General features: G+C 41.5%; 1 protein-coding gene across 17 annotated transcripts in view; it reads right to left on the bottom strand.

Moving 5' to 3' along the window:
• The window catches only part of KIF13A (kinesin family member 13A), a 230,127-nt gene that overhangs the window by 82,137 nt on the left and 135,984 nt on the right, over positions 1-12,006 (bottom strand). For all 17 annotated transcript variants that reach the window (XM_015135607.3, XM_078000923.1, XM_015135612.3 and 14 more), the window contains exons 7-9: positions 11,718-11,805; positions 10,104-10,238; positions 9,169-9,281 (exon numbers count right to left, since the gene is read on the bottom strand). In XM_015135607.3, coding sequence (XP_014991093.2) covers positions 9,169-9,281; positions 10,104-10,238; positions 11,718-11,805 — 336 coding nt within the window. The remainder of the gene's footprint in view (positions 1-9,168; positions 9,282-10,103; positions 10,239-11,717; positions 11,806-12,006) is intronic.

The raw sequence follows: 12,006 nt of genomic DNA, 5'->3' as shown, positions 1-12,006 counted from the left end.
TTTTTTTTTTTTTTTGAGACGGAGTCTGGCTCTGTTGCCCGGGCTGGAGTGCAGTGGCCGGATCTCAGCTCACTGCAAGCTCCACCTCCCCGGGTTTATGCCATTCTCCTGCCTCAGCCTCCCGAGTAGCTGGGACTATAGGCGCCCGCCGCCTCGCCCGGCTAGTTTTTTGTATTTTTTAGTAGAGACGGGGTTTCACCGTGTTCGCCAGGATGGTCTCCATCTCCTGACCTCGTGATCCGCCCATCTCGGCCTCCCAAAGTGCTGGGATTACAGGCTTGAGCCACCGCGCCCGGCCGACAGTGACCTTTCATGTGAAAATACATTTTGGAGATGACATGGACTTATCCATCACCAAGAGAAGACTTTCCTCTGCCTTGTGGCAACTACTTATAATTCCTACTTTGACAGTGTAAGGGGGAAACACAGAAAGTTTCTGGTACTCCTAAATGTAGAAACATGAAATCTGAATAGCACTTTGAGAGAAAAAAGGAAATGATACAGTGTCATCAATGTCCATCATACGTCTTGTCTGCAAGCTGACTGAAGGGAGCCAGAATATGCATTATTTTAAGCTAGAGGCCATTGAGAACCAGCAGACTCAGGAAAAGCTCTAAAATCAGGGCATCAATTTTCCTTTTGTAAAGGACATTTCCATTTGTAGAGGTGTCTCCCTCTCTAGCACCAAGAAGGGGAGTACTGTTAACAACTCTTCAAGGTGGAGAAGTGACAGAAACCTGTGTAACAAACCTCTCTAGACAACTCTTGTTCACCATACTTTTCCTGGTCACCTTACCATAACCTGCCTCCCCATCCAGAAGCTCAAAACCCCTTTTCCTTTTCCTTTTTTTTTTTTTTAAACACAGGTCTCACTTTGTTGCCCAGGCACTGGCATGATCATGGCTCACTGCAGCCTCAACCTCCCAGGCTCAAGCCTCATTCTCCTGAGTAGCTGGAACTACAGGCGCATGCCACCACACCTGGCTAATGTTTTGTAGAGATGGAGCCTCACTTTGTTGCCCAGGCTGGTCTTGAACTACTGGGCTCAAGGGATCCTCCTGCCTCAGCCTCCCAAAGTGCTGGGATTACAGGTGTGAGCCACCATGCCCAGTCATATGCCCAAGTTATAATCACCACTTTGGGTTATTCATCTCTGGGTGCTCCCATGTGTAAGCAAGACGCATATGCTAATAAAATTCTGTTGCTTTTCTCTTGTTAATCTGTCTTTGGCCAGTCTAATTTACAGGGCAAATAGAGGAAAAGTATTTTTTCTCCCCTACATCAGTATAGCATGTAAGCAGCAGCATCAGAGGGGTGGAGCTGTAGGAAGTGGTTATATGACTCCAATTCCCACGTATATTTTGCTCTGTAACTCATTCACTTAGAGAAGTGTATCATTAGTAGAAGCTGCCCCTTTTATCCAACAGTATGCACACATTCAAAACAAGAACTCTATATAAATCTATTACCGTCCCCTTGGAACAGAATGAAAATAACTGCAGGGTGAGTGGGACTCAATAGCAAGTGAGAGATAATCAGGTCACTCGGGGATGAGGAGCCCATGCTATCCTTTTCGTCTATGTTCCACTCAGAAGCAATGATGCAGGGGCTTCTGGAATCCCAAAACCTGTTAGAAAGTTCAGCGTCTGAAAGGCGAATCACAGGCTTATATGTCTGTTTGTGTCTATACACACACATATGCGTAAGTACATGTATGTGTGTTTATATATATATACACACACAGGTAAGCATATGTGTGTGTGTATATATATACACTTATACATATATAATTTTTCTTTCTTTGAGATAGCATCTTGCTCTGTCACCCAGGCTGGACAGCAGTGGTACAATCCTGCCTCACTGCAGCCTTGACCTCCCAGGATCAAGTGATCCGCCCACCTCAGCCCTCTCAAGTAGCCAAGACCACAGGTGTGCGCCACTACACCTGGATAATTTTTTAAATTTTTTGTAGAGATGGGGTCTGGCTATGTTGCCCAGGCTGATCTCAAACACCTGGGCTCAAGTGATCCTCCCACCTCAGCCTCCCAAGGTGTTGGGATTACAGGCATGAGTCACTGAGCCTGGCCAGGGTTACATATTTAATGAATTATTTTATTCTCAGGGAACTTAAAAATATAATAAAACCACTAAGAATTGGTCCTGCTAATACTATCTTCTTAAGCTGGAGGCCAGCAGGCAGCCTGTTGGCCTCACAGGTATACAGACCAAGGGAACAGTTGTTTGCCAATTTTAGTGGAAAAATAAGTTATTCCAGGAATCTTTCTGATTCTACTAAAGCACAGCTCCTAAAGTTGGATATAGTAAGGAAGATTCTAATCTTTAAATCTCTCACCGTAAGTTCTTAGGCAGGGGTGAGAAGGGCCTGACTGGAGAGGAAGTAAGTCTTAAGCTAGGAGATGACATTTATAAAAGGACAATCATGTTTTAAGATAGAATTAAAAAAAAAAAATCTAACATAATGAAGAACTCAGGATAGAAAAAGTAAAAGAAAGTTGGGAGGGTCAAAAGCAAAATAAAAGCCACTCCAATAAATATAATCAGTGAGAAAAAACTGAGTTATAATTCAACTTTTTTCTTTTCTGCACCTTCCGCTAACCTGCACCATTTCCCCTGAAACTCTGATATTAGATTTCTTTCCTTGGGAGTGGATATGATATATGTGTTATCTGTATTGTATAGGACAGATTTCAAATATTATTTTACTTATTAGTCCAATAACCAGGTCTAAGATCATACATATAATACTTATTAAACTTTATTGGAGTTATTTGTGTAGCTATTTCTCTGCCTTTCTATTTAGATTATGATTACCTTGAAGGCAGACAGTGTAATTTGCCATACACATTCCTCCATGCAATTACTGTGCTTGGTTTATGACTAAAAGCACTCAGTAACTATCTGCAGAGTTAATCTGAATCTAGATCCAGTGAAGACCAAAACATGGACCTCTGTTTAAAAAGGACTAATTCAATGATGGTTTTGGAAAACACATCGAGTGCTATTTGCTAACAGAACACTGGTTTTCCTGGAAGCAATGTGCTGGACTAAAAACTCTCTTTTCCAAACTCCTCTGCTGCTTCAGGTAGCCATTAAACACAGTTCTGGCCAAGGAGATGTAGGTAAACATTACTGGGTGGGGCTTCCAAGAAAACTGTTGCTCTCCTGATAAAAGAAGGTACAAATTCAGCTGACAGAAAGCCTGTGGTTTTTTGCCCTTCCTCTTTTTTCCTTCTTCGGGTTTGTACCACAGATACGGATACGATGTTTGGAATGGTATAGCCATCTTGAGATCACGAGGATGACATGAACACACATTAAAGTTAGTAGAGCTGTGTGCATTTCTGAGGTGTTGTACCAGCCTCTGGACTTCTTGTTAAATGAGAAAAATTAACTCATGTCATTGTCACTGTAGCTGGTTTCTGTTGCCTAGAGCAGAATGCAATCTCTGGCTTTGAAATAATTAGTTGAGGCTGGGCACAGTGGCTCACACCTGTAATCCCAGCACCTTTGGAGGCTGAGGTGGGCAGATTACCTGAGGTCAGGAGTTTGAGACCAGCCTGGCCAACGTGGTAAAACCCTGTCTCTACTAAAAACACAAAAATTAGCTGAGTGTGGTGGCGCACACCTATAATCCCAGCTATTTGGGAGGCTGAGGCAGGAGAATCACTTGAACCCAGGAGATGGAGGTTGAAGTGAGCCGAGATCGTGCCACTACATTCCAGCCTGGGTGACACAGTGAGACTCCACCTCAAAAAAAAAAAAAAAAAAAGGAAATAATTAGTTGAAAGATTGATGAAATAGGTGGATTTGAGTTTAGCATTCTCCCCAGTAAGTCCTCACTCTTAACAGTAAAGGAGAAATGGAAAATAATATGGATGGCAAATTATGAGGAAAGGACAGTACCATCACATGACAGGTGAGCAAAGAAAATGGTGATAGCCACAGTATCAGCCTCATTTCCTTTCAAATTGTTTTCCAGTGGTTAATGCCAATCATTAAACTCAACATTCATCTAATGCATATCATTCCCAATCTCATTTCCATTTCAACCACTGTGGTAGAACAATAGAGTACACACTGACATTTCTGAAAATGTTAGTGTATACTTTAAAATGTTACTGTATACTTTATTGTTCTGGAGATCTTAATATATGTTAAACCTAGAATTCTGTCATCAAATAAGTTTGGGGAATGACAAGCCAAAGTTTTATAGGATTTTTTATTGCAGGACGTCTCTGAGCTTTTAGCACTGTGAATCTCCAAAGAAAGATTTTATAATTATTCTTTCTCAAAATAACTTGTCCAAGGATTCGCTTCTTTCCAAGCCATTTGAGGAACTAGTGTTTGACAAAAATGCTTTAGGAAACCTTGGGTAACCCTATCAAATTCTTCCAACGATGCGGCTACTGTGTCTCAAGGAGCAGAGTTTTGCTGTCCTTTATGGGTCTCTCATATTAAATGCAAATATGTCTATCCAGGTTTTTAATTCACATGTATGGACTCCATAATATACAAGTCATAAATTAAGAAGGACACCCACCCTTGAGTAATGGACAGAAGTAAGCCATTTTATTTTTCTCCCTCGATACAAATTCATGTTTTGTTATTCAGGCAATACCTCTTTAGAGTGAGGCTTCTGTAAGAGAATGAACAAGAATCACGGAAAGTACTCAAGAAGAAAAAAAGGAAGACTGAGCGTATTAGTCCATTTTCATGCTGCTGATAAAGACATACCCAAGACTGGGGTAATTTTTAAAGAAAAAGAGGTTTAATGGACTCACAGTTCCATGTGGCTGGGGGGGCCTCACAATCATGGCAGAAGGCAAAAGGCACGTCGGTGGCAGGCAAGAGAGAGAATGGGAACCAAGGAAAAGGGATTTCCCCTTATAAAACCATCGGATCTCGTGAGATTTATTCACGACCATGAGAACAGTATGAGGGAAACCGCTCCCATGATTCAATTAACTTCCACTGGGTCCCTCCCACAACACGTGGTATTTATGGGAGCTACAATTCAAGATGAGATTTTGGTGGGAACACAGCCATACCGTATCACCGAGTCAGATTAGATACTAGAAATATCATGTTTATAAGTTATTCTACTATAACAAATTATATTGATACAATCCTAGAAGTAACATACATTAATTTCTCTAGAACAAGTGCTCAATAGAACCCACTTTTGGAGATGTTAGCTTATTGATAAGATGTTAGCTTATTAACCACAGGAACTGAAATAGAAATGAGACTGAGAACTAGATAAACATTGTTTGCATTTTTGCAAATTTTGACTGGCCATTACTGAATAAAATGGAACCATGTTCAGTGTCTGGGGGTATTAGAGAGTGCTCTATGATCTAAATGTGTTCTCAGCAGAGCTGAAGCAGCCAGACTGCAGTGACAAGGAAAAGGCTCCCTCATTCCACCTTCACTAGACAGCAGATTGGCTTTTCAAACGTATTCCCCTGCAAAGACGGTCCACAGATGACCTATACCTCCTAAGCTCCAAACACTCCCTGGCAGCAGGCCACACAGTGTCTTAATTCTTTAATGAAAGGAGTAACATGTGCTTAAAGGTCTTAGAGCTTCAGGAGACATGAAGTTCCTAAATCTACAGCCCATTAAGCAGACACTGACATTTGTGTGAAGTCCCTGACAGGTCTGCTTAAGAGGATTATTAATGCTCCATCCAAAGAAACGTAAGTGGGAGGCCGAGAGAAAGCTTAAGAACATGTCAGAGATTTCTTTAGTTTTGGAACTCAACTTTTTTTTTTTTCTGAGACAGCCTCTTGAGTAGCCAGGATTACAGGCGCCCACTACCATGCCCAGCTGATTTTTGTATTTTTAGTAGAGACAGGGTTTCACCATGTTGGTCAGGCTGGTCTTGAACTCCTGACCTCAAGCCATCCACCTGCCTCAGCCTCCCAAAATGCTGGGACTACAGGGGTGAGCCACTGCACCTAGCCAAGGCATACAAAATGTTTGCTGGGATTTTACTTATGTTATTCAATGTCTCTAAGCATCAGTTTTCTCATCTTTAAAATAAGATTAAAAATACATGTTATGAGCCTCTCAGAGTGTATGAAAATGCTCTGAAAAGCATAAAGAACCCTTAAAAAGGAAGATCATATCTCATAAACTAGTAAGGAATCCACAAATCCATTTGTGAAAGAGACCATATATAAATAAGATGAGGCCAGAAGCGTTGGCTCACACCTATAACCCTAGCATTTTGGGAGGCCAAGATGGGAAAATCGCTTGAGGCCAAGAGTTTAAGACCAGCCTAGTCAACATAGTGAGACCCCATCTCTTTAAAAAAAAAAAAAAAAAAAAAAGGAAGAAAGAAAAGAGAGTAAGATGTTGAGAGAATTCTATTCAATTCGATAAGTCATTATGAAAAAAGAGCCAGTTACTAAATGATCTAAATCATGTAATCACCAAGCCTTGGGGTAATCCAGTAAGGGCCACTACATAAATTCATGTCCAAAATCAAGGGGGCACTATTTACATTTACTCTGGGACAAAAGTATCATCCAGATGCTGCCTGGCAAACACAATGCACAGCCACCCCCACAAGTGTAGCCACAGTGGCTGAGCCTGGGCTCAGAGACCAGCTGACTGCAACCATTCCCAAAATCCATACTTAGAACTTGGTGACCTAGGAGACATCATTAAACTGTGCTCTGTCTTGGTTTTCTCATCTGTAAAACGGGGATAATAGACCCATGCCTTGATGCTGATGTGACATTGCGTATGGAGCATTCAGAATCGTGCCTGGCATTAGCAAGAGCTCAATAAATGTTAGTGGTCATTCCACATCTAGGCCAGTCATACACACACACACACACACACACACACACACTCTCTCTCTCTCTCTCTCTCTCTTTCTCTCTCTCTCTCACACACACACACACACACACACTCTAAATTCCAACCAGTCTACAGACTTTCCAGTGTGATCCCAAAAGCCCCACAGGCAGGCATGGCCCAGCACTTGCAAATGAATCTCCAGGAGGTGTGGCAATCTTTTCTCTGATACCTGCTCCTTCACACTCCCATTTCTGCCTCCCCATCCTGGTTTTCGAACTCATTTTGGAATGCAGGGCTGCAGTGCCAGTCTGGAATCTTGCAATGCCTTGTCAGGAAATACAGCAAAATCCTTTGTTATCAGAGCAGGAGACAGAATGACTGGATGATTAACTTCCTATAGTAGTGGTCTTTCCCAGTGAGTACGGTTGTGTCCGTCTGATACAGGGGCCACTATTTTACTTCTAATTTTAAAACTTTTGTATACTAAAATAATAATGTGTTAACATCATCTTAAATGCAAGCTGTGCAAACATGTTCCTGAATATATTTCCTCTTATCACGTTCTGTCCTAAACGAAACCCTAAGTTATTAGAGTTCAACAGAAAAAGACTACAAGTATACACTAAACTACTTTCTGCGAACTTGGAATCATGATAATGGTTATCCTGATTATAAAAAACAACAGCTATAACAATTAATATTTATTCACTGCATACTAAGTGCCAGGCATTTCTCTAAGCACATTATGGTCATTTTATCCCTAACAAATCTGTGAAGTAGGTACTATTCTTATTATTATTATTATTTTGAGATGGAGTTTCACTCTTGTTGCCCAGGCTGGAATGCAGTGGCGCCATCTTGGCTCACTGCAACCTCTGTCTCTGGGTTCAAGCGATTCTCCTGCCTCAGCCTCCCGAGTAGCTGGGATTACAGGTGCCCGCCACCATGCCCGGCTAATTTTTCACATTTTTAGTACAGAAGGGGTTTCATCATATTATCCAGGCTGGTCTTGAACTCCTGACCTCAGGTGATCCACTCACCTCAGCCTCCCAAAATGTTAGGATTACAGGCGTGAGCCACTGCCCCCAGCCTGCTTTTATTTTTAATTGACACACAACTGTGCATATTTATGAGGTACAGTGTGATATTTTGATACATGTATATAAAGTATAATGATCAATTTAGGGTATTTAGTGTATCCATCACCTCAAACACTTATTTATTTGTGTTGGGAACACTGAAAATTCACTTTCCTAGCTATTTGAAAATATACAACAAATTGTCAATTATAGTCAACATACAGTGCTATGGAACACTAGAACTTATTTCTCCAATTTAGCTGTAATTTTGTATCCACTAATCAACCTCTCATTATTCCCCCTGTCCTCCCCTTTCCAGCCCCTAGTAACCACTATTCTACTTTCTACTTCTATGATATCAACATTTTTTAGCTTCCACATATGTCAGAATATGGTATTTGTGCCATTTTTGAGCACCATGTAGTTTCATTTAATTAAACCTTGTCCTTTTTTTTTTTTTTTTTTTGAGACAGAGTCTCGCTCTGTTGCCCAGGCTGGAGTGCAGTGTGGAGCAATCTTGGCACACTGCAAACTTCGCCTCCCAGATTCAAGTGATTCTCATCCCTCAGCTTCCCAAATAGCTGGAATTACAGAAGTGCGCCACCATGCCCAGCTAATTTTTGTGTTTTAGTAGAGATGGGGTAGAGATGGGTAGAAACAGGGTATAGACTGGGTAGAGAAGGGGTTTCATCACGTTGCCCAGGCTAGTCTTGAACTCCTGGCCTCAACTGATCCACCCACCTTGACCTCCCAAAATGCTGGGATTACAGTCGTGAGCCACCATACCCAAACACAATCCTTATACATCTTTTTTTTTTCTTTGAGATAAAGTCTCACTCTGTTGCCCAGGCTGGAGTGCAGTGGTGCAATCTTGGCTCACTGCAACCTCCACCTCCCAGATTCAAGCAATTCTCCTACATTAGTCTCCCGAGTAGCTGGGGTTACAGGTGTGTGTGACTGTGTCTTTTTAGTAGAGATGGGGTTTTGCCATGCTGGCCAGGCTGGTCTCAAACTCCTGACCTCAGATGATCTTCCCGCCTTGGCTTCCCAAAGTGCTGGGATTATAGGCATGAGCCACCATGCCTGGCCAAAAACCTCATACATCTTAATAGACACAGGTTGTTGTTGTTTTTCTTCAAACCAGTTTACTAAAGCAATACAGACTTTAAACAACCTGTGCATCAGAACCATCTGACCCTCATAATGCAACAAATCCCCCCAGAAGGAAATCACCCAGGCTGTTCCGGGACCACCTTACTTGTTAATGTTGCTGCCTTCTTTCAGTCGCTCTCCTGCAGCTCCTGTTTTAGATACTCTTTCGCTACCCGCCAGGTCTACCAAGCTGACCTTACTGACCTTCTCCCCGGAGTTCTAGTTACAGGAAACAAGAGAGAGAAAAAAAACTTACCAATAAAAACCACATGGATATCTACATACATGTTAGCACTATAATTGAGCAATCCATCCCACTCACATGGCAAATTTCTTAAGTTTTTAAATGGTCAGAAGAGTTATTTGAACTAGCAATTAATTTCATAGTTAAAATTTAAGTTGGCATGGAAATGTAGCATTTTTGTTTTGCAGAAAGTACACCCAGCTTTCTGGAATACAGTCAGAAAGCTGGAGATTTTAAATGCCTATGAGGAAATAGAAGGACATGAGGATTTCTGCACATTCAGGTCAAATCCTTCTTCTTTTGAAAAAAAGTTCAGGCTAAAGGTTGTGGTGTCCTCTTTAATATCCCTCAAGGACTGTGAAGCTGACTTGTTTCCATGGGAATTTCAGCATGAAAGGATATATATTAAAAGCTGTATGGTGATGTCATCACACTTGTTAGGGACTTTGCACAAGAAATACAATTATTTTTCTTTTTTGTTTTTGTAGAGTCCGGGTGTTGCTATATTGTACAAGATGGTCTTGAACTTCTGGCCTCAAGCAATCCTCTCGCCTCAGCCTCGCAAAATGCTGGAATTACAAGCATGAGCCACCACACCAGGCCAAAATCCAATTTTTTAAAAAGTCGAATATGAAGGAAGACCTAACAAATTAAATGATGTAAGCAAGGCAGCTCACCTAGTAAGCAGAAGAGCCAACGTAAAATTCTCAGCCACTGAACCCAACCATGGAAGGCTTTACCTATATGGACACTTTCAGTTCTTCCACCCCCTTCAAAGGTTCTGCCTAATCCCTCACCCCAGACTGCAGGTCATACAGTGTCTGTGTGATTATGATGTTGAACACAGCATGGGAGCGGCTGCTTTCTTCGTTCATGTTGGTAGCAGCTACCGTTCGAGACTTATTTCCCTCTGACATCAATGACTCAATATCCTAGAGGCAAAGCATAAGGAAAGACCATAAGCAAAAACACAAGAATGCAGTCCTGCACGCCAGGTGTATGTATTAATTATGATTCCTCTGATGCCTTTGTCACCACCCTTCCATAAAAACCTGCCTGCTGCTCCTCCACTGAGCCGGGTTTGAGCTTCTACCTCACTCAGGGCTTTCTAATGTATGAAATGTTTCCCCTTATTCTTTCCCAACTGTCTTCTTTCTCAGTTGAGTCCCTGTTTGCTCCTTTTTGGGTTCCTGGGGTAGCTAATATTTATTGAGCACTCCGACAATCAATAAGAGCAGTGACTTGATTTAACTCTCCGGTGCTTACCAACTCGCTGATGCCTGCCTGTCCGCCTCCCTCCTCCAACACTGTGGCTCCCTGATGGCACGGTTTTTTCCTTATTCCACTTTGTACACTTGCTTCTAGAATGCCTAGAGCCTATGGGATCTTATGAAATATTTGCTGAATGAACTTTATTTTCTTGGTTTTGCATACAAGTACGCTGAAGTTCATGGAGGTCAAGCAACTTTTCCCACATCCAGTAAGCAGTAGAACTGGGATGCAAATCAAGAGCACCCTGGCTCCTACTAGTAAGTGACAGGATAACATCAACACGTACCTCAACCACACTGAGCTAAGAACCAGGGACCTCAGCGAAGGGGCTGAGTTAGCACCTTTAGACCAAAAAGGTATCCATTTATGTCAGAACCTAAACATTTTTAAAATGATCACTGTGCTCTTATTTCTGATTAGAGCAATTCCATATATATCTTGATTTAAATGGCTGGAGAGTCACTGCACAGATTAGTTTTAGCCGTACTAAATCTGGGGTGATAATGGGCCAGCCACATCCCACAAACAGCACAAAGTGCAGGGATTTGCTTGTTCCTTCATGCATTCACACATTCATTCACATTCTTTAGCAACAGAGACAGCAGTTTGCGTTATGAGATTTCTAAAGCAATCACTATAGAAATAGAAGCAGAATCCTGAGTTAGATCTTAACAAGGCATGTAAGTCAAAGAGTAAATAAAGTAAAACAGGCTGGTCAATGGCAAGAGGAGTGATTCAGAAAAACAGGAGAGCAAGAAGTGACAGAAACCAAGGCAGGAGACCCTGCCAAAAAGAAAGGGCTGTACTAACTGCCAAATAGTGTTTAGACTACCACATGCCTAGAAGGATGTCACTGGCATCATTGGGAGCACAGTTTTAACAGAGTAGTATTAGTGAAAACATGCAGCAACCTGAAAACATTGGGCTTTCTGGCCATACTGTAAAACCTTCACAACAAAGCAGCTTGAAGAGTGTGATTAAAAGCCTTTTTCCTCTCTGTTTGCAGTGTGCTGATACTGGGTTTCTGAGGCCCTGAGTAGTATCATTGTGCTATAAAGCGTCCACATAAAATATACTCAGTATCACTTATATAGGATTTATAGTCAGCTTTTAATCACATTTTTAAAAAAATGACTTACCTCAAAACTAGTGACAGCTAGTTGAGATAAACCATCTACATATGGTCCCAAAACTTTATGTTCTCGAACTTTAAGAGACTGTCTACTCCTGTGGGAGGGAGGAAAAAGGAATAAATGAATCAGACCAAAGCTGGAAGCTTTCTTTCTTTTTAAGTACACAGTAACTAGGATAACAATTTCAAAATAATTTTTTAAGGACTCCTCCCCTCAACAAATCTAAAAGCTACTTTATTTGGATTAGCAAAACGATGTTTCACATGAGAAATGTGTTTTATGCTCTGATTTCTAT

This window comes from Macaca mulatta, chromosome 4 (genome assembly GCF_049350105.2).
Source record: "Macaca mulatta isolate MMU2019108-1 chromosome 4, T2T-MMU8v2.0, whole genome shotgun sequence".
NCBI lineage: Eukaryota > Metazoa > Chordata > Mammalia > Primates > Cercopithecidae > Macaca > Macaca mulatta.
Note: the sequence above shows the minus strand (reverse complement) of the source record. Positions and strands in the feature narration are given on the sequence as shown.